The sequence below is a fragment of the Schistocerca cancellata genome, chromosome 5, assembly GCF_023864275.1.
Source record: "Schistocerca cancellata isolate TAMUIC-IGC-003103 chromosome 5, iqSchCanc2.1, whole genome shotgun sequence".
NCBI lineage: Eukaryota > Metazoa > Arthropoda > Insecta > Orthoptera > Acrididae > Schistocerca > Schistocerca cancellata.
The window spans coordinates 18,845,666-18,868,226 of record NC_064630.1 but is presented as its reverse complement, the minus strand read 5'-3'; the positions used below and the strand labels follow the sequence as shown (position 1 = coordinate 18,868,226).

At 41.7% G+C, this 22,561-nt stretch overlaps 1 protein-coding gene across 1 annotated transcript in view; it reads right to left on the bottom strand.

Annotated features, from left to right (window-relative positions):
• Positions 1-22,561, bottom strand: part of LOC126187969 (sorbitol dehydrogenase-like) — a 123,971-nt gene that overhangs the window by 21,724 nt on the left and 79,686 nt on the right. Inside the window, exon 5 of the mRNA XM_049929355.1 lies at positions 2,574-2,758. Within this exon, the coding sequence (XP_049785312.1) occupies positions 2,574-2,758 (185 nt within the window). The remainder of the gene's footprint in view (positions 1-2,573; positions 2,759-22,561) is intronic.

The window sequence follows — 22,561 nt, the reverse complement described above, 5'->3', positions numbered from 1 at the left end:
AGTTGTGCCATTCCTATTTGGATGAGCACAAGGGCAGTGCACTTTTTGGCCTGTGTTCTGAAACGTGTGTGGTACCAGTACAATGTCAGTGTTTGTCAACATTGTAATGTGCAGTTTGGCAAAAGTGATGCAGGTCGTTGCTCTCCCTGCTGCTTTGAGTCAGCATTTTGTTTTCTGCTTGTGCCATCTGTCACTTGTGTACTCCGTAACATGCATATCTGTTCGAAGAGCGACAGGTGTTGCTATCGTGTGGTGTGCTGCGCAGTTGTTTGGAAGATGATAGACGTGAACATAGGATGACTGCAGATGTTGTTGCCATTGTGAAGTCATTTAAAGATTGAATCACACAACAGATTCTGTCATTTTGAAGTAATCTGTAATTTTTGTACACAATGTCTAACTGAGCAAGCATGTCATATTTACCATTAGAAACTACTGAAATTTTTACTGGAAGTAGTAGTTGGTTAAGCCAAACACACCGTAATGTTCCCCTTGCTACTTCAGTTTGTGTGAGAAGAGCACATATATGTTGCCAAAATTTATCACCGATCAACTGTTCAGTATGTCGGTCTAGAGATTTATGCACTATGTCTTTAAGATGTTGGTATTTACATTGCTGTGGTGTGTGATGAATAATGTCTTGAAACTAAAATTAATGTTGAGCATCCAAAGCACTGACAGCAAGTATAAATTGCATTTCATTACTGCACACTCGATAAGCTGTGAATGAAAGTTGCAACATTCTAAACCACAGATCCAGTAGCTGTGGAAGATAACATGATACGTGCATTTTGATGCACAGCATGGCCGATGTGATGTTAGTGGCAGGTGAAATGTTCATAGGAAGGAGAAAACCCAGTATTCTAGTTAATATTCCCTTTTCTTAGAGCTGTTTGAGTATATGGATATTACTAATTGCACTATCCAAGTCACCACTAGGATGTTGTAGTAGGACATTGTCTATTGTTGCCAGCATTTTTACATCACATTTAATGTTATGCTCAAGAGTGTATCATCTTCACTTGGGACACCACTTGTGGGAATGTTAACTACAGCAAAATTACACATAAACTGATGCAGAGAAACAAACGAGATTGTAAATATACAGCCAGGCAAAAAAAAAAAAAGGGGGGGGGGTGCCAGCAGCACTGAGACGAAAAGCTTGGATGTCAGTGTAAGTTCATACATGTTACATATTACTGTTGGAAATATAAATGATTATAGTTGCAATTCTCTGTGACAGGTAGAATGCTCACCAAAGTGTGTCAGTGTTGTATGTGTTCTGTATTACCAAACCTGATAGAGTATATAAGTGGTGTGAACAGAGCATCAGGTATTGTGTGATCTCTAGGAAGGACATGAACATGCTGTGTACTTGTGGGAGAAGGTTATTAGTACCAGGCAGAGTTTGAAAGGGGTCTCACTGTGAGTCCCCATTTGACCTGCTGGGCTAATCGTGCAGTATCCAGATTTGTGGGACATTTGAAAGTGACAGTAGCCCAATGTTGGACTGCACAGGAATGTGAGGGCAGGCACACTTGCTGTCAAGGTTCCGGTAGAACATATGTGACCACCAAAAGGGAGAGCGGCGTATTATGCACCAAAAAAAGCACATTGTAACGACTTTACATTTGTGCCTGACATCCAGGAACAAGTAATGGAGACCCTGAAGCATTCTCTGTTATCCTGCACTATTTGTCAGAAACTAGCAGCACCAGACTAGGGAATTACTATCCCATGCATAGGCTGCTGTTAGCATGACACAATAAAATTTTGACAGATGTCTGTGTGTGGAGTGGTGCCGTGACCGGGAAGTACGGACTGCTGACGAGTGGCCTTACAGTGATGACCACCGTCGATGGGTGTGGTGACGACCTGGGGTGAGATCCCACTCTTCAAATGATTTGGAGAGAGACAGCGGTTTTACTCCTGGTGACAGGTGAGAGGGGTCATCGGGTACAACTTCAGGTCACGGCTGATAGTGGTTGAGCGAACTCGGTTGCGCAACGGTAGGTTGTGGACATCTTGTATCCTCATGTTGTGTCTCATGTGACAATATCGTGTTGCCATTTTTCAACAGGACAGTGCTTGTCCACACGTGGCAGGTGCCTCTATGAACTATCTGCACGATGCTGAAGTCCTTACACGGCCAGCAAGATTGCCAGTCTGTTCCTGGTAGAACCTGTGAGACCAGTTCGGACGTCAGAACTCCTTCCCAGTGCCAGTACCCAGACCAGTTAAGACAATTTGAGCCAGCTTGCCTCAGGTGAGAAAACAGTGTCTTCATGATGCCCTTCCCAACCAAATCAGTGCAGGCATTCGGGTCAGATGGGATGCAATGTCATATTGATAAGTGAGCTCATATTGCCAAGTTTTTTGTAAATTTGACTCTGTATTGTAATCATTGAAATAACATCACATACCTTCTCAACATGTGAAGTTTTGTTTCATTTCCTCCTCCCCTTCTGGGTGCTTGGCTTGTTTGTTAGGCAGTGTAAAAACTTAATCTCACACACACACACACACACACACACACACACACACAGTGTATTTACTATGGCAATGGGCATTACCTGTGATCAGTATGTTGGTGGCACCCATGGCCTTGGCTGTGAGCACGGTCACAAGACCAATCGGCCCTGCTCCTATGATAAGTACAGAGGAACCCAAGGTGATACCTGCTCGGCGACATGCGTGGATAGCGACAGACAGTGGTTCCAGCATGGCACCTTCTTCCAGTGACACATTTTTTGGTAGCCTGTGGGATACAAAGTAGTGTCTTAGTAGCTGTTTGGAACATTGTTATCAAATGGCTAGTGCAAGAGTACTTAACATTCACAATTAAAATAATCGAGGTATTTAAAATTGAGATTTTTACTAAGAACAGTATGTTCCACAAAATTTCGGGCGAACTGCTGGATGTTTGCAACTTCCTGCCACAATATTTCGGTGCAGTCTTCTGGCCATTTCAGGTGATACTGGTGAAAACTGTCTGAGCTCTGGTATTTAAGGCCCCTCTGGCACATGCGTGGTGGATTCACTTGGCATTGCATGTGCTCTACTTTGGCACGTTCGATTCTGCTGCAGCTTGCACACTCCGTGGTGAAAACTCGCCACATCGATATCAATTTGATTATCTTCCTGCAGTTCCATCACAGACCTACGCCAACTATGGAGGACACAAAGTTTTTCGACGATTGGCTTCCATGCCGAATTTAATTGGTCACCGCCATCACGATTAATAAGAGGCTCATTGTCAGACAGCCGTATTTCCACGGATTCATTAATAATAGAACTCCAAAACTTAGACGTACTGGCCACAATTTTTGTCTCATTGTAATTCATGCCATGACCAGTGGAAATACAGTGTTCGGTGATGGACGAAGCTGAAGGAGGTGAGTATGCCGCTGATGTTCTACAATGTGATCCTGCACAGTACGCGTCATTTGTCCTTTATAAGATTTGCCACATTCACACGGTCACATGGTGTGCCGTGGGCCAAAGCAAACTGGAGCCATGACAAAGCTACGACGAGGCAAATAGTGAAGTTCGACCGACTTTAGACACAGATGCTGGAGGGAGTTCATACTCGACAATCCATTATTAACTTGATGGGGAAACCTATAGATGATGCGACTATGCCTGTGTTAGCAAGAGGTCTCAATTTTGCTCCTACACCTGTTTTACCACAACTACTGGACTTGGTCAGTTCCATCAAAGAAGCTGTGCATCATCTTGCTACAGATGAAGCTGAGGAAGTTTGCTCGGAGTTCTAATGTGTGTGACAAGAGCGACACCACCGAAGGGCAACATCTCACCTATGGAGAGGGCAGCCCTCTGGAACTTGCGAGCAGACCCGGATACAGTGGTACTTAAATCGGACAAAGGTAATGCTACTATTTTAATGCTACGGGAGGACTATATTAATAAAATTAAAGTTTTATTAAGAGACTCAACATATCGCAAAATAGATAAGGATCCTACTACCCGATTGGTGAGGAAAACAGCAGAACTTCTGACTAACAGTTCCTTACCAAAGGAGATAATTAAGAAACTAAAACCAAATAGTTCAGTTCCACCTAGGCTATATGGATTGCCAAAGATCCACAAGGATAATGTGCCAATTGTGAGTAATATTGGAGCAGCCACTTATGACTTAGCAAAGTATTTAGCTTCTTTGCTCAGACCAATGGTAGGAAAGTGTCCACATCACATAAAGAATTCTAGTGATTTTATCAGCAGACTTAAGTTATTGCAGCTGCAAAGTTGTGACTTGTTGGTCAGATTTGACATAGTTTCACTTTTTACAAATGTACCTCTTGTGGACTCACTACATCTCATTGGCAACAGGTTTGGAGCTGACATTATAGCGCTGTTTGAGCACACCCTCTCGTCTACATATTTTTTATTTTCAACGAGTTCTATGAGCAATCAGACAGTGTCACCAGGGGAGTCCTTTATTTCCCCTGGTGGGCAATCTTTTTATGGAAGATTTTGAGGAGCGAGCACTCACCTCAGCCACTTTTAAACCAACAGTAATTTGGCGATATGTTGATGATACTTTTATAGTTTGACCTCATGGTTTGGATCGTCTGCGAGAGTTTCTACAACATCTGAACTCCATACACGAAAATATAAAATTTACTATGGAGTTAAAGAAGAAGGGTTGCCTGCCGTTTTTAGACGTATTGGTGCAATGTAAGAGCGATGGCACACTTGGTCAATTGGTATATAGAAAGCCCACTCACACAGACCTTTACTTGCAAGCCGCTAGTTGCCACCATCCGGCACAAACGATGGGTGTTTTGAAGACATTGGTTCACCGAGCCCACGTTATCTCTGACACCGATAGTTTGCAAATGGAATTGGAGCACCTGCAGACTGTATTTCTGAAGAATGGGTACTCGTCCCAGCAAGTGGAGAGAGCGCTGCAGACCTGTAAACGATAGAACAAAGAAGAGGAAGAAGCCATTAAAACGACTGTGTATTTACCATATATTGGTAATATTTCAGCACAAATAGGCAGAATACTAAGAAAATATCAAGTGAAAGCAATCTTTCGCTTTCCTGCAAAAATTTTGTCGCTGTTGGGATTTGTCAAAGACGACCTAGAGCTGCGCAAGGCAGGTGTTTACAGGATTCCGTGTGAATGTGGCAAATCTTATATAGGGCAAAAGATGTGTACTGTGCAGTATCGCACTGTAGAACATCAGCGGCATACTCGCCTTCTTCAACCTTGTAAGTCTGCCATTGCTGAACACTGTATTTCCACTGGTCATGCCATGAATTAATATGTGACAAAAATTGTGGCCCATACTTCTAACTTTTGGAGTTCTATTATTAATGAATCCATGTAAATATGGCTATCTGACAATGAGTCTCTTACTAATCGTGACGGCGGTCATTAATTGAATTTGGCATGGAATCCAATTGTCAAAAAACTTCATGTCCTCCGTAGCGGGCATAGGTCTGTGATGTAACTGCAGGAAGGCAATCGAATTGATATCGATGCGTCGAGTTTTAACCACAGAGGGCGCGTGGCGCAGCAGAATCGAACGCGCCCAAGTAGTGCATGTGCAACGCCAAGTGAATCCACCACCCATGTGCCGGAGGGGCTCTTAAATACCAGAGCTCAGGGAGTTTTCACCAGTATCACCTGAAGATGGCCAGAAGACTCTGCGCCAAAATATTGTGGTAGGAAGTTGCAAACATCCAGCAGTTTGCCCGAAATTTTGTGGAACAATATGTACGCCGGGAAAGTTTTAAATCTCACAAGAACAGTATGCTAATTTTTTTTAATGATTGCAGCTGAAGCAACACACAGACCCACATACAGTGATAATGTTATCTTCATTGTTAGTTCAGTGAATGAGACAGAGAAAACATTGAATAGGGTTCTAGAAAAACCCTGACATATATCTGGACCTGGGCATAACAGTTCACATATTTTGAGCAGGAGCACTCGTGCCTGCACAGATTCTTGCTCGTGAACAATGCAGTGGTGGCATGGTGGGGTGTTAGGGAAATGCACATTCACAATTTTATGAAAACACAGGGGAAGCAGCAACTGTGAAATGGGCGGGTAAGTTTTGACAGTGGTGTCACCCGATAGCAAAAATGGTGAGGTGTCATTGTGTAATACTGACAAGGTCTTCACATTTCAAACCACAGTGGAATGAATCTTCAAATAGAACAGTTTTGCAAGTTGCCATTATGAAACATGACACTCGTGTTGGATACAAGACATGCCAAATGACATTCAGAGTCAACTTGTAAAGCTTTGTAAGTAATTTGTGACAGCCCAGATAGCCACTTTCATCTGTGGCATTAACAGTGAACCTAAACTTTGAGAAATCTCATGAAGTTATCAACAGCCAGCAAAGAAGTATTATTACTAAATTAATTTTGTTTCTTGGGTGAGATAGACGTGTTTATGGAAGAGAGTAGCATGTACTCCTAAACTAAAACAACCTTCATGGAAAAGTGACGCTGCATTCCTTGCCAATGCAACCACCCATTTGAACTACTTGAACACTCCACTTCAGGGGCAGGCCCCACTGGCAACGTATTTCATCAACCATATATAAGCATTCAAAATGAAACTGTGATTTTGGGAGAATCAGTTGGACAGAGGAAATGCACTTCATTTTACAAAACTGCTTACATTGAAGGACTCGTATTAACACAGACTTTGAATGCTATCCACCCATTCTATGTACTTTTAAGAAAGAATTCCAGTTTTGATTTAAGGATATGACAGCACTAGTGCGTCTTTTTCTTTTCTATATTAAGGGAATATTGATGATATTCAGATGCGTCTGTAACTCGATAAGACAACATTCTAGATTTCTACACGCATTTAACTTGGGATTGATTTCCTCATTTATACAAAATGGCTCCAGGTATAATACCAATATTCAGTTGCATGTATATTTATGAACAAGTGTCTTCAACAACGAAGAACAATAAAATGCCTTCGAGAAATTGTCACACTGTAACCTGAACTGCTCACAAAGAATTGCAGTGATGAATACATTAGCTCTCGTACAAGAGAAAAATTGAGAAAGAAGATGAAGTGCGCAAGCATTGATAAAAGACATAATGTGTAATATCTGATTAATAAAATTCGAATTATATATCTACTTAGTTGTATGTTGTATCAACTAAATAAGTTTGGCACTCAACATAAAAGAAGCAGGAAGTGAACTCACTGCCACAGAATGTAGTTCCTGCGTAGAGGTGGCATCCTTGCATGTCTTGTCACAGGTCAGTATTGGAGTATGACAAATGCAGAGCCGGCAACACAATGAACAACAATCATCTATCTTTTATTAAAAGTAGATATAGGGTTTTGTCATAGATGTGGAAACACCTCGAGAAAAACATGCTTCAACATAAATGCATATGCTAGCCAAGCCTGCAGGTTGAGCTGTTGTATTTGACCACAAACGGCACTTGTGCAGTGTCCTCAACTTTGCAAGTGTCAGTCATGGTCAGAACAGTGTTCTATGTAATTGTGTGTGTGTTATGTCAGAGCTAAGTGAATTTGAATGTGGGAAAATTGTTGATTCTCATATGGTGGGTGCTTCTGTAGCCAAGGTAGCCAAAGTGTTTGTACCACATACAGTGAAAGTGGAAAGTTACAGTGTGGATAAAAGTGGGTGTTGTGTGATCATGTTGGATGGTTATTGAAAAGGATTCAGGAAAATCTGGCGATGAAGCCATAAAATCTGGACTCTGGAGCAATAGAAAAATGTCATTTTGTTGAATGAGTCTTGTTTCATACTGTCTCTAAGTACTAAAAGTGAAACATGGTGGGATTCAGTGGTGATTTGGGTAGCCATATCATGGTATTCCATGGGCTCCGTAGTATGACCTTTGTTCCTCAAAGGTGGTATTGTATCCCAAGACAACTGGCCCCCTGTTCACACAGCTCAGGTCGTCTCGTCCAAGACTGATTTTGTGAGCACCAGAATGAGTTGTTGCATCTCCCTCATCACCACCACCACAATCATCAGATCTCAATATTATTGAGCCTTTGCAGTCTGCTTTGGAGAGAAGATGCATGATTACTATCCCCTCCATTATTGTTACCTGAAATTGCAACATTTTACAGGAAGAATGGTATGAGTGTCCCATGAAAACCATATACGGCCTGTATTTATCCATTCTGAAACAACTGAAAGGTGTTGAATGCCAGTGGATCCTACACTGTATTAGGATGGTAATGCATTGTGTTTGTGGTTTTTGCTCACTCCTTTATGTACATACAAATACTCAGCTTTAGTATGATGATGATGATGATGATGACGACGACGACGATAAGATGTGGCACTAACTAAAGTTCTGAATGCTGGTCTAAACCTATTTCAGTGTATGATGAACAACTGGTGTAATAGTAATTCCAGTTTGGTTCTCCTATCGGTATCTAAGTTCCGTCTCTGTTAACAACACACACTGTAAAACTTGTCACATACTTTGACACAGTACAATGACTGTGACAACTGCTGGTGTTGTAAGTTCCCAGAAACTAGTGGCAACTGAACTGGTTTAGTGAAGTTGTGCATGTGCTTATATCTGTGGTCAGCAGATGAGTGTCCAGTTGTGAACCTTTTATCTAGTGCCAGGTGCAAGTAGTATGCAGTCCCTGTTATCAGCACCCTTTATGGTGTTGGAACATAACTACGGTTTACAAAAGGGGCAAGGAAGGAGGTATGGAGCAGGGTGTGAATAACTGTTAGCAAGAGAGAGAGGCCAGTGGGATTGCAGGATCTAAGGGTGTGTCACAGACCTAGAACCTCTATCTTTGGTAGCCTCTGTAAATAACACCACCGCTACTACTGTTCATACACCTCCCACTTTGCTCGATTGATCTAAACCTGGGGTCGCCAAACTACGGCCCACATGGTGCATCTGGCCTGTGAAGCCATTTCTCATCTGATGTGCTGACTGTGCTTGAATTTTTTTGATAAACACATGGAACATGAGAGATTGTGATATAATTATAATTTAAATATTATGTTTTGAATAATAGTAGGAGATCTTCACACTTGCGGAAACCTCCTATCTCTATGTGCCTTAAATTTACTATTTGCAAATTCTGGGATCTCAGTTCATATGCTGCATCATATGTCAGAAAGCCCTCTGTAGGACAGGTTTATATATTTGTTGTGTATTTTCTGCTGTGAACTTCATTAGGAGACATGAATTTAATCACTGTCAGTTCCAGGCTTGTCTTGAAGAAATTGATTCAGAATTCTGAGACTTGCCTTATACTACGGCAGTGAGGTGCCTTAGCTGTGGTAACGTCCCTTTTCGATTTTTAAAGCTCTGATACAAAATAGATGAGTTTCTAACTGAGAAACATAAATGATCCACAGTTGTCAGGTTGTACTCGGTTGTCAAAGTTGTCATCTTTGGTCGACATCACATACCACATGAACTTGAAACTTCAGTCCAAGGATAACCTCATCTGTGATCTCTAGAGAATCATGAAAGAATATTACAGAAAATTGCCATTGTTTGAATTGCAATTGGAAGAAGAAAATTTTTCTCACTTTAACTAGTTTAAAGAATTTTGTGCTACTATTTATGAAGACGTCAACATGGATTTTCCAAACAAAATTGTTCGTGACTTGAAGAATCATTTTTTGGAGAGTGAAATTGTTTCATTCCAGAATGCATTTGATTGGAACCTCGATGATGTGCCGATTGAACCGCATTTGGAGCTCATTGATTTGCAAGCAGATGAATTGTTGAGAGGCACAGAGAAGAAAAACCTGTTAATTTTACTGTTACTTACCTGATGCTGAGTTTTTGAAACTGAAGATATTTGCCACTGGTGTGGTGTTTGTGTTGGGAATACCTTACGTATATGAGCAAACATTTTTGTAAATGAGGCATGTTAGGTCAGCACATTAAACGAAGTTGATTGATGAATATTTGAAAGCAATTCTCTTGATTGGATACAGTAATACCAAACCAGATATTGATGATCTCTTGAAAGCCAAATGTCAATTTCACAAATCTCACTAGTGTTCTTTTGCTGCTTAGTTTATGTACACAATAGGTCTGGTGTAACCCATTTTGCTAACATTGCCTCCTTTGATAACTTTCTTAGTAAATAAAAAATGCCACTCACCTGTGAGTAACACAGAATGCTGAACTTAGTTTTTCATCTATCTTCCAGAGCTTTTGTTCAGGCTTGCAAGTGTTGTACAGAATGAAGATGTGGCTCATGCTAGTCACTTTGTCAGTTAACTGGCCCACAGTGAAAAACGTTTGGTGACTTCTGGTCTAAACCCACATTGTTGTTTTCGTAGTCTCTCACCTGTTCCATCTCCTCCATCATCTCGCCCTGACCCCACTCCCATTCGCTCCTCCACTTGGTCCTTATCTCCCAGTCACCACCTTTCCTTCCCTCCATTCTTCATCCTCCTCCTCCTCCTCCTCCCCTCCCCCCCCCCCCCCCTCCCTCATGTCCGTTTCACCCACTCCATGTGACGTTCTTGTGATTGACTAGTACGTAATAATAGTTGCAGTCTCAGACTTTCCATGGATGATGTGCAGTAACTGTTCCAGATATATTGAGACAAAATGTTAACAGAGTGCAAAAAGTGTCAAAAAGCTTTAATGTAGAGGAATATAAAGCCACACATTTCTAAAAGCGTAAAAATGTAGCAGCATTTGACTATGCAGTTATCATACCACAACTATAGACAGTCATAATATTATGAAAAGGATAGTTGCTACTCACCATATAACAGAGATCCTGAGTTGCAGATAGGCACAACAGAAAGACTGTCGAAAAGTGAGCTTACAGCCAACAAGGCCTTCATCATACGTTCCTGTAACCTTCTTGATCTCAACCTTTGTTAGTCATTGTCCTTACCCATCTAGCTCCTTTCCTGTTCCCACTCCAGCACTACGCAGCCCACTGTTCGACCAATGCCCCCACAGTCTTCTCTCCTTATCCACTCCTCCTCCGTCTAATCTACGGGCTGCACCTAGCTGCCCTACCCTCTAACTACCTTGTTCCTGTATGCTCCTACAAGCAGCCCTTTACGATACCAGTCCCCACCCCTACCCTGCTGTCTGTCCCTCTCACCCGGCCTCTTCCTAGCACCTGGTTGCTTCTCCGAAACTTAAGTGGAAAATTTCAAGAATTGGTTTTCAAGGTGAAACATGTAAATTTTCTTCCCTCCCTGATCTAGCAGACACATAACCTATGAAGAAAAAGTTAGACTACTGTGTGAAGATAAGATTAGACCAACAACAGCATGTACAAAGGTGTGCTATCCGATGTCCATCTGTGAAAGGAGTAGGTAGGAACTCTAGTACAAGTTATAACAAAAATTACCCTCTGCCTCATATTTTTAGTATTTGGTTTGAAGAACTGGTCCTGTAGATGTCCTGCTGTATATAGTTAGGCTACCGGTAGTCTAGTCTTACATTGTATGTAATACTGAGTAAATGTGTTACTGTCATTGTCTTCGTTATTTTCTGGACTCGATCCATTGAACTTGTGCTGCTGACCAACTGAACACAACTGTGGCTAAAGGCTGCAGATGCTGCTGTAGCTGCCACATGCAGAATCACACTCACAGCCACTGCCCGTGAACCACTGATGTGCAAATACAATATCACTCACCGGATCTTGGCTATGCTGGCCATCCATGCACATCATAGCCTGTATGACCCATAACAGCTGGTGACAAGAGTGAAACTATTGTTCAAAATGACGATTCCAGTGGGCACAGGGATGCTACCTGATTGAAGTCAGCAGCACTGGAGTGTGAGTGTTGTCAGCATAAGTCATCTGTCTGTATTTTCTCTGTGTCTTTAATAGCCATTAGTGACAAGATGTTGATGGGTGAGAGAGTTACTGCACAAAAGGCAGTGCATCATCTGTTCAACGAGGTTGCACAGCTGTATGCAAATAACCAGAGTTTGATGCCTGAGGGCAGCCAGAAGAGAGGAAACGTGTGTCTGCGGGAAATGGAGCAACAGATTAGAGAGGCATCCAAGATTCAGAGCGGTGCACACTGAACGTGTTTCTGCATGGACTACCAGGCAAAATATTGCAATTGGAGAGATAAAAAAAACTACTCAACAAGTGGCGGCAGGAGAACACACACATTAAAAAAAAGTTTAACATATGCAAGCTTTCAGAGCCAGTGGCTCCTCCTTCCGGCAGAAGGGTTGAAGGTGAAGGAAAAAGACAGGAAAGGTTTAGAAAAATGGTAGAGTTCGGAAAAGTTGCCCAGAACCCCGGGTCAGGGGAGACTTACTGTACAGGATGAGAAGGAAGGTCTTTCCTTCTCCCCTGAGGCGGGGTTCTGGGTGGCTTGTCTGAATTCTACCCATTTTCCTAAACCTCTTCAGTCCTTTTCCTTCATCCGTCTTCCTTCCCCTTCAACTCTTCTGCTGGAAGAAGAAAGAAGCCACTGGCTTCGAAAGCTTACATATCAAAACCTTTTTTTGTACGTATGTTCTCCTGCCACTGCTTGGTGAGTAGATCCAATTGCATTATATTGTCGAAAATTGATTATTTTCATTGTTATATTAGTCAAAATATTGTGGTATATTGCATGGGTCCGTGTGTTTGTTAAACAGATGAAGAGGTGCTGACACTACTAGATAACACTACCAGTAAATAAAACCACTGCTGAACAGTATGCAATGTCAGTAGCAGATTTTACTGCATGTGGTAGTATAAGAGGATCAGAAATGTGTAATTTCCCAGTACATAATACAGTAGAATAATTGCTATCCTTTCTTGGTAGCTAGAGTAGAACACCCTGTGGCACATGCCTGCCATCAGCTGAACAACTCTGAAAAGAACTACTCCACAACAGGAAAGGAGTAACTTACTTGTAGTGGTGCCTGTGTGGCAGGAATTTTTGAAAAATAACTAATGATTTGGATTTAAAGTGGACTCTTAATCTCAAAGACCCAACAAACAGGATCATGAGGTGGATGCTACAGTATTTCTCAATGAGTTTGACTTGGAGGTGAAATGCAGACCAGGAAAATTACATGTTTACACAGATGATTTAGGGCAGAAAATAATGCACATTGCAGCAAGTTAAAGAGCATGAGTTACAATGGAAGCATGTGCAGCACAAGGATGTGCAATTTCAATAATTTTCAACATAGCCCAAATTCAGCACACACAATGGAAGTCTTTGATGGGAAACACAAATTGGCATGGTGAATCATGATCCCAGAGAGTGCACAATGAGGTGTTGTGTCAACTACATGATACAATCCATGTTGGACATGATGGTGTATGTTGATTATGATGTGTTCAGGTCATCTGGGTAGAACGGCTCGCATACATTGTATTAGCTTAGGGTGCTCTGAGGTGGACAGAGGAACTGTGACAGTACAAGCAAATTAGTGACACACAAATATACACTTTATTGGGCTGCGATACTTAAGTTGTATAGCAACTTGTTGGATTTGCTTGTGAACAGATACAACTAGCAGTGGCCTGTCAAGGTGTGCATTACTGAATCAATGTCAACAAGACTATACCCACCCTAGGCGCCAAACTGTCAATTACTGTAGGAAACAGCTGTCCCTATGCAAAGGCCCAGTTCTCCATTACGAACTGCAGCTATGAACAGCAACCCTGAGACTCTGTACTAGAACAGTTGTACACCAACGCTGAACGTGAACCCCCAGTTGTTGCCTTTGGCTGCCAGTTGTCACAACGTGGAAGTCCATCACACTGACGACAGTGCAGAGGTTGCTGACTGGGCTGCACTTGTGACTGGCACTTGTGGCGTCGTTCACAAAATGTCTCAGTGTGCCAGCTATGGTTCTATCCATTGGTGAGGACACAACAGATTATTTATTACAATGCAACAATTTTATCAGTGGACAGATGGGAACAATGAAGATGAGTAGCCAGCTAAGCATAACAGTGCACAAACCTGCTGCTTTTGCCATCACGCATCGAGTTGCAATTGTAGACATTACACTGACTCAGGCCACTCCAACATGTGAACCCAATCAGGTTGCAATGCAAAGGCTAGGCTGGGTGTCACGACACATCACAGCCTGTATGACCCATAACACCAAATTTGTTAGTGACGTTTTCATCATTTTGAGCTATGGTATATTTAAAAAAATAAAAGTCACAAATTGTTCATATTATTTAACATACAAGAACCTTTTAATACATTTTCCAAAAAGACATTTTAATGGAGAAGCCTTGGAGAAAAAAATCATGAATACAGTTTCTTGAATATTCTGTGAATAATAAACAAAAGTATTTTCATGTTGATGAACTGCTTTTTGAAACTAAATGCAACTTATCTTTTCCAAAGAACTTTCCTTCTCACTTCATGACTGAACATCATTGAGAGGCCGCTTTGTGAAGCTAATTGTTTTACTGTTTTTGAATAACAATACAAAAATGTTCGGTGTGAAAGTAACACAGTAATATTTTTCAGAAATATTGTGTACTCCTTCAAATTTTGAAAGGAGTTCAACATTCTTGAAAAAAACTTTTTAACAAGCTTCTACTAAGTGTTAAACAGAGCATTGGGAATTCACATACATATAGAACAAACTTTTTCAGACACTCCTTCTGGGGTTAAAATGGAGTTTCTGATATATGTAGTTGCAAATATCTATATTAAAACATACACATGGCTTAAAACATATATAATAAAACTGTATTTACATTTTGCATATTACAAGATGTGTATTCAAATGCTATACAAAGTTATTGTTGCCAGACAGTGTACATAGGCTAAAATGTATACTTTTTCAATATTGTTGTACCTAGGCAACCCTCCATCCATTCTAGATAACGATACCTTAGAAGACCTGGAAGTAGCTGTGTAATATCCAAATAAATTCCCCTTGCAGGAGCTAGTTCAAACCTGAAATTGATAGTAGTGACATTTTTTGGCAGTGTTTAAATAAATATTGAAAGATTAACTTAACGGGAAGTGTAGGTGACATATTGGTTACAGCAGACAAGAAACCCAAATCCACCAAGCTAAAAATGAAGCTGCACGTGAGATTTTTGGGCAAGACTCGGTATCAGGGATAGGCACAAAATTCTAATAGGTTCCTTCTGGTGCACACCAGACTAACCCTGAGATGTAACTGATACCTTCAGAGAAAACTCAGTTCACTATTATGTAAGTTCCCTAACAATACTGTCATCATCAGAGAAGACTTTAATCACTCAACAATCAGGTGGGATATTCACATTTCTTTTTAAATGATGGGTGTGGCACACTGTCCCGTGAATCATTGCTAAAGGCCTTCTCTGGAAACTATTTAGAACAAGTAGTTTGGAATACCACTCATGATGGAAATATATTAAATATAATGGCAATAGATAGACATGACCTCTTTGAGGATATCCACATTGAAACTGGCATCGATGAACGTGGGACAAGTGTAGCAACAATGAGTGATATCAAACAATGGAAATTCAGGATGGAATGTGACAATATTATGATAAGGAAAGCTGCTACTCACCATATAGCTGAGATGCTGAGTCACCTATCTATGACTCAGGATCTCAGCTATATGTGATTAGCAACTTTCCTTCTCACAGTATTGTTATATGTCCAGAAAAATAGATAAAGAGGCCATAATGTCATATCTCAATGACAAACTGATAACATTTAACTCTCAACAGGAACGCGTACAAGAACTGTGGCACAATTTCAAAAGAATAGCTGACGACACTCATCATAGATGTGTAATTAGTACAACAGTTTGTAATACATTCACTATGAAGTAACTCCTAAAGAAACAAAGATAACTGCATGATATCTTTAAAAATATTATTGAAAGATGTCTCACAAAATGTGAAGAAATTCTGATCATATATAAATGCTGTTACTGGTACTGAAGTTAGTCTCCAGACACTCTTGGACAAGATAGGAGCTGAATTTGATAGTAGCAATGCAAAAGCAGAAATTTTGAACACCATTTTGAAATGTTCATTACAAATTAAAATTCAGGAGAGTTGCCTCAACTCTCATACCACTGCAAAAGAAGTAAAATAGATATTAGTGTCATTGGTATTGAGAAACAGCTGAAATTCCTCAAACTGAACAAATCTAAAATAGAACCCTATCAGATTCTGTACTGAATTTGCACCTGAGTTAGTCCCTCTATTAACAATAATATACTGTAGATGCTTTGAACGAAAAACTTTGCAATATTCTTGACATCATTCATTATAGAATCTGAGAAAATATTCTGACCTTAGGCGTAATTATGTACCTCAAACAGGATGACCTCCCCCATGCCACCCAGCATGGACTCTGGAAATGCAGATCATGTGAAACCCAACCCACACGTTTGTCATATGAAATCCTGAAAGCCATGGATCAAAGCAATCATGTAAATGCAGCATTTCTTGTTTCCTGAAAATCGTTTGACTCAGTACCACACCTATGCTTATTATCAAAAGTACCATAGTATGGGGTATTCAGCGTATTTAGTGACTGGACTGAGGGTTTCTTGGCAGCGAGTCATTGACAAATGTAGAAGTAATTTCAGGCATGCACCAGGGAAGTGTGTAGGGAACCATTCTGTTTCTGTCGTATATTAATGACCTAGCAGACAACTTCGGAATTTTTGCAGATGACGCTGTTATCTGTAATGAATTTCTGAAAAAAAAAAAAAAAAAAAAAAAAAAAAGAAAAACTGCACAAATATTCAGTCATGTCTTCATAAGACTTCAAAGTGTTGCCAAAAATTGCCAGCTTTATGTGAAAGTTTTCTGGGTATGGTACTGTGTCATATCACAAATAGCTATCACTGATGAAACCAATATTTTGGGCATGGTAACAGTGGCCTTCTCCTGGGTCTATGACAGTGTCATCAGTGACAGGTATTTACAAATTTACAATATGACATGGTATCATACCCAGAAAAATTCAATTTTAACTAACTGTGGCCGTGGAGGCCTGCGTAATTGTATTACCAACTTCCTTTAAATTTTCAGCACTCAATAATGTGTACTTGACAGAATGAAAAAAACATAATATCCTGTGAGTACAATATCAGTGAGTCACAATTTGAGTTGTTCAACTCATACAAATATGTGTGTGTAAGAATTTGTAGGAATATAAAATGATCACATAGTCTCAGCTGCAGATAAATCAGGTAGCATACTTAGGTCTGCTGGTAAAATACTTGGGAATAGTAGTATAATGCAATCAGTCTACAAAGGGGATTGCTTACAAAATACCCGTGCAACCCATCCTAGAATATTGCTCAAGTGCATGGACGTACAAAATTAAAGACTAGTATCCTTAACATTGGTTTGCTTGAACATATTATGCCTTCGAATATAATAAATTTCCTCGAGAAAGAAAAGCTTTTGTTCACAAATCAGCACAAATTTAAGAAGCATCACTCATGCGATACTCAGGTTGCCCTTTTCTCACATGACACCCTGTGAACTTGAGATTAAGAGCAACAGACTGCAATCATATTCCTTGATTTCTGGAAAGTGCTTGACACTGCTCAATACTGCAGACTGTTTAGAAGGTCTGGGCTTATGGAACAGTTTCTTAGGTATGTAAGTGGTGTGAAGAATTTTTAAATAATAGAACCCAGTACACTGTCCTGGACAGCGACGTTCATTAGTGACAAGGACATTGTCAGCACAGCACCAGAGCAGTACTTGTACCCTACGACCACCAGTAAAATTTCTGGTGGATCTTCACAAGGCACAGATTGAGGAGCTACCAGTCACATTGGAATGAATTTTGCCTCCAGAGGAAAACCCGTTATCGCAACACTACCATCTCACAATGTGAAGTTATGTGCTGATCTTGCCGGGCTCCAAGTACTGGTATGATTACTAACAGAAAATACAAATGCTATGGGATACATCCATATCCAGTAAAATGTGGGACTTTAGGGAAAATTGTACACATTAGGACAAAGGAGATTCTGCTGGTGACACTGGATAGGAAAAGTGATGTGTTGATGGCAGTGGAAGAGCAGTGATGATGCCAGAGGGAGCGGTTTACAGTATGTCCCTCCATGGCACTCCAGACTCTCATGGAGAGATGTGAGCTAGCACTATTTCTTGGAGTAACAATCGCAGGAGGATGCCCATGGGGCTTTTTTACTATATGTCCATATTTTCAGAAAATAGGAACACAGTGGTGTACTCAGTGTATGACCCAATTGTAGCTATCACCACATGCTACAAGAAAGTATATTCATGGGAGCAGAAAGTTTGGATTTATGAAACAGTGGGATATTGCTAAATGAAACACAATGTGACTTCTTGCGACCAGCTTCCAGTGACGTTAAAAGAGACTACAGCTCGAATCTGACATGTCGTCTGTTGTATCTATCCAATAATACCTTCAAAAGACTGCCAGTGTAGAACCTAACCTATCTGTTTAATACCCAAGATAGCACCATACTTATTTCTCTTGAGAAGCTAATAGCCAGAATAGGTGCATTAGTGCAGAAGAGGTGTTCCAGCATATTCAACAATACCACAGTGGGTACCAGCACTAGTTCATAGTAATGGAAATCTCATCCTGCAGAACTGTCTTAATAATGGTCACTGTCCAGGCGATACATGTCCATTGTTGGTGGAGAGCAGTTCTCCCACCCTTAGTCCCAGTCCACTGCCCACCATCCCAATGGATTGGCAACAAGGCTTGAACAGTGTGGATGTACTAGTCACCATACGCTGTTTTGTAGAATGTGCTGGGAAGGACAGAGAGTGTAAAATATGAATGTGAGAGAGACGGCGCAATGGGTGCATGGAAAAAATGTAGACACAGCAATACCTTGTTTTAGTAATTCACAGTTTCAGCAACAGTGTGAAATTCAGAGGACCAGTTTCTTCCGAGGGGTGGGGAAGTGTTGTCATCGACCACAGCAAGACTTCAATCCAGCTAAGCGGTGTGGGACCTGCAGTTGTGAAATCCTGCACTGGATGCATAAGTAATACTGCCATGGTATTCTGCAATGAAGAATTCTACCTGTAGGAGTGCACCGGGTTACTTCGTGCCGTGACACGAGGCTGCACGTCCGCAGCTGTCTACGTGACAGGAAGCGAGCTCCTGCCACAACACACGTGGACCCAGCGAATGTAAATGCGTTTCACTCAGCCATTAGCAGGACTCATTCTCAGACTTCCAACAGTGCTGTGGCAGTCTCTGTGCCAGCTGTCTGTCCAGTATGTGGCTGAACCACCCTCACTGAGCAGCGACATCACCTGGGCGAACTGCTGGCCTACAGGCCACCAGCTAGTCCTAACGGTTTGGGGTTTTGAACTGGTACCACTCGGGAGAGGCCACTCCCTGGGTTTCATTGCCTGACACTCTGACCAGCTCCGAGGGTCCTGGTTTCAGCACAGGTCATTTGCTCACCCTGTCGACTGCCTGGAGCTGCCTGCTGTAAACGTGAGGCCAGCTGTAAGCTTGCAGACCACTGAGTTGACTCGAGCCTTGCATTGGCAAGGCTGTGCAGACTGCTAGTTGTTCTTGCTGAGGTGGTACACTACCATTCCAATGTCCACATCCACTGCCAGGTTCTTGAATGCAGACACGGACCTCTCGCATGGAAGCTGTACTTAATAAAGCATATTGTTACTGAGTGAGCATTCTTGACTCTGCACTTGCCATTGTACTGGAAGATCCCCCACCCACGGATTCCACACCCACCAATTGAAGTGGCTATCCAGGGTAGTATTGGTATCTGTGTTTGACTCTCTGCTATGCATAACTCTTGTAACTTGCAATAATTCTCAGAAATATACATTTGCAAGCATCCAAAAATTCTCAAAATTACCTTTGTGGAAAGCATCAACTTTGTATTAAGATTATAAGTGTATTATATTGTTCTTTGAACTTCAGGCACATCTTATTAGTGTTATGTTTTCTCTTTGCCTTTAAAATGATGTTTCCTTGTTTACCCGTGTTCTTTTCAACTTGTGTTTTCCTAACTGTCTAAAATAAAACATTTAAATTCCAGAAGACTGCCAAATTATATATGAAGGAAATGACACAGGTCCTGAAAACTGTATTAGTCAAGGCACAGTGTTCAGAATTACCCCAGTATTTAACGGCAGCTTGACCGTGCATCCAGAGAACCAAACACCCTTGTTTATATAGTGTCACTGGCTTTATGTAAGGCATAAAAAAAGCAAAATATTACTATCTGATTGACTCAGGTAATGACATAAGCACACCACCAGTTGCACAAGACAAGAACACAACACTAGTCATGCCTGTCCCTGTTACAGAAGCCAACAGTTCACCTGTAACAATGTACGGCATTTGTGAGGTGGCAGTCAAATTGAGTTAATGTCTATTGATGACAGCTACTGAGAGCAGCCAAGATTCAGGCACCACAGGCAGCAGCACTGTCAAGTAATGACACCACTGGCCAGGATCCCCTGCCATGGACATTAGATACACAGTGCGGCTCTGAAAACATAAAAGTAACTTACAGAAAACAATTCTGTTGTCCCACACTGTCCACAATGTGGCATTAGTGGTGGATGCTAGCCTGCTGGCTATCGGTGCAGTTCTCCACCAATGTGTTGAAAAGAGTTGGGAGCCCTTGGGTTTTTACTCCCTCAAGCTCATGGAAGCTCAGACCAAATAGAGTGCATACTGCCAAGAGCTGTTAGGGCAAGAAATGTGGTAGCTGACCTGTTTTGAGAATTGGGGCTATCTTGTGTATCATTCATTACGAGATGCATTCAAGTTCTACGGCCTCCGATCTTTTTTTCTAATTAACTACTCACCCGAAATCGATGAAACTGGCGTTACTTCTTGACGTAATCGCCCTGCAGACGTACACATTTTTCACAATGCTGACACCATGATTCCATGGCAGTGGCGAAGGCTTCTTTAGGAGTCTGTTTTGACCACTGGAAAATCGCTGAGGCAATAGCAGCACGGCTGGTGAATGTGTGGCCACGGAGAGTGTCTTTCATTGTTGGAAAAAGCTAAAAGTCACTAGGAGCAAGGTCAGGTGAGTAGGTAGCATGAGGAATCGCTTCAAAGTTGTTATCACGAAGAAACTGTTGCGTAACGTTAGCTCGATGTGAGGGTGTGTTGTCTTGGTGAAACAGCACATGCGCAGCCCTTCCTGGACGTTTTTGTTGCAGTGCAGGTAGGAATTTGTTCTTCAAAACATTTTCGTAGGATGCACCTGTTACCGTAGTGCCCTTTGGAACGCAATGGGTAAGGATTATGCCCTCGCTGTCCCAGAACATGGACACCATCATTTTTTCAGCACTGGCGGTTACCCGAAATTTTTTTGGTGGCGGTGAATCTGTGTGCTTCCATTGAGCTGACTGGCGCTTTGTTTCTGGATTGAAAAATGGCCTCCACGTCTCATCCATTGTCACAACCGACGAAAAGGAAGTCCCATTCATGCTGTCGTTGCGCGTCAACATTGCTTGGCAACATGCCACACGGGCAGCCATGTGGTCATCCGTCAGCATTCGTGACACCCACCTGGATGACACTTTTCGCATTTTCAGGTCGTCATGCAGGATTGTGTGCACAGAACCCACAGAAATGCCAACTCTGGAGGCGATCTGTTCAACAGTCATTCGGCGATCCCCCAAAACAATTCTCTCCATTTTCTCGATCATGTCGTCAGACCGGCTTGTGCGAGCCCGAGGTTGTTTCGGTTTGTTGTCACACTATGTTCTGCCTTCATTAAACTGTTGCACCCACGAACGCACTTTCGACACATCCATAACTCCATCACCACATGTCTCCTTCAACTGTCGATGAATTTCAATTTGTTTCACACCACGCAAATTCAGAAAACGAATGATTGCACGCTGTTCAAGTAAGGAAAACGTTGCCATTTTAAGTATTTAAAACAGTTCTCATTCTCGCCGCTGGCGGTAAAATTCCATCTGCCGTACGGTGCTGCCATCTCTGGGACGTATTGACAATGAACGCGGCCTCATTTTAAAACAATGCACATGTTTCTATCTCTTTCCAGTCCGGAGAAAAAGAATCGGAGGCCTTAGAACTTGAATGCACCTCGTACAGGTGATTCAGCACAATGCAAGCTATGTATAGGCAGCTGCAAGAATGTTCACAGAACAGTTCAACTGCTCTGTCAATTAAGTATGTGCAGTTATTAGGTTCAGACAACCTTTTTTGGTGTGATGTTCCTAGGCCAACCCCCAGTCCTTTTAGTTCCTGAAGTGCTACACAAAACTGTTTTTAATAGTATCCTTAATCTCGTCAACCCTAGTGGAAAAGCAGGCATTAAGCTATTGATGGAGAGATTTGTGTGGTCCAGTGTAAAGAAAGAGTATGATCAGTGGGCAAGAACGAGCATAGCATGGCAGCAGTGTAGAGTGGGCAGACATGTACGCAAGCCAGTGGGAGAATTCCCAGAGACAACAAGGCATTTCTCCCACATCCAGACAGATATCATAAGCAGCTACTGCAATCAGAAGGATATTACTATATATTGGTTGACAGATGATACACTTGGTGGGCTGAGGCTATTCCAATCAGTGACATCTCGGCAGAGACAAAAGCAGTGATCTTTTTAATGA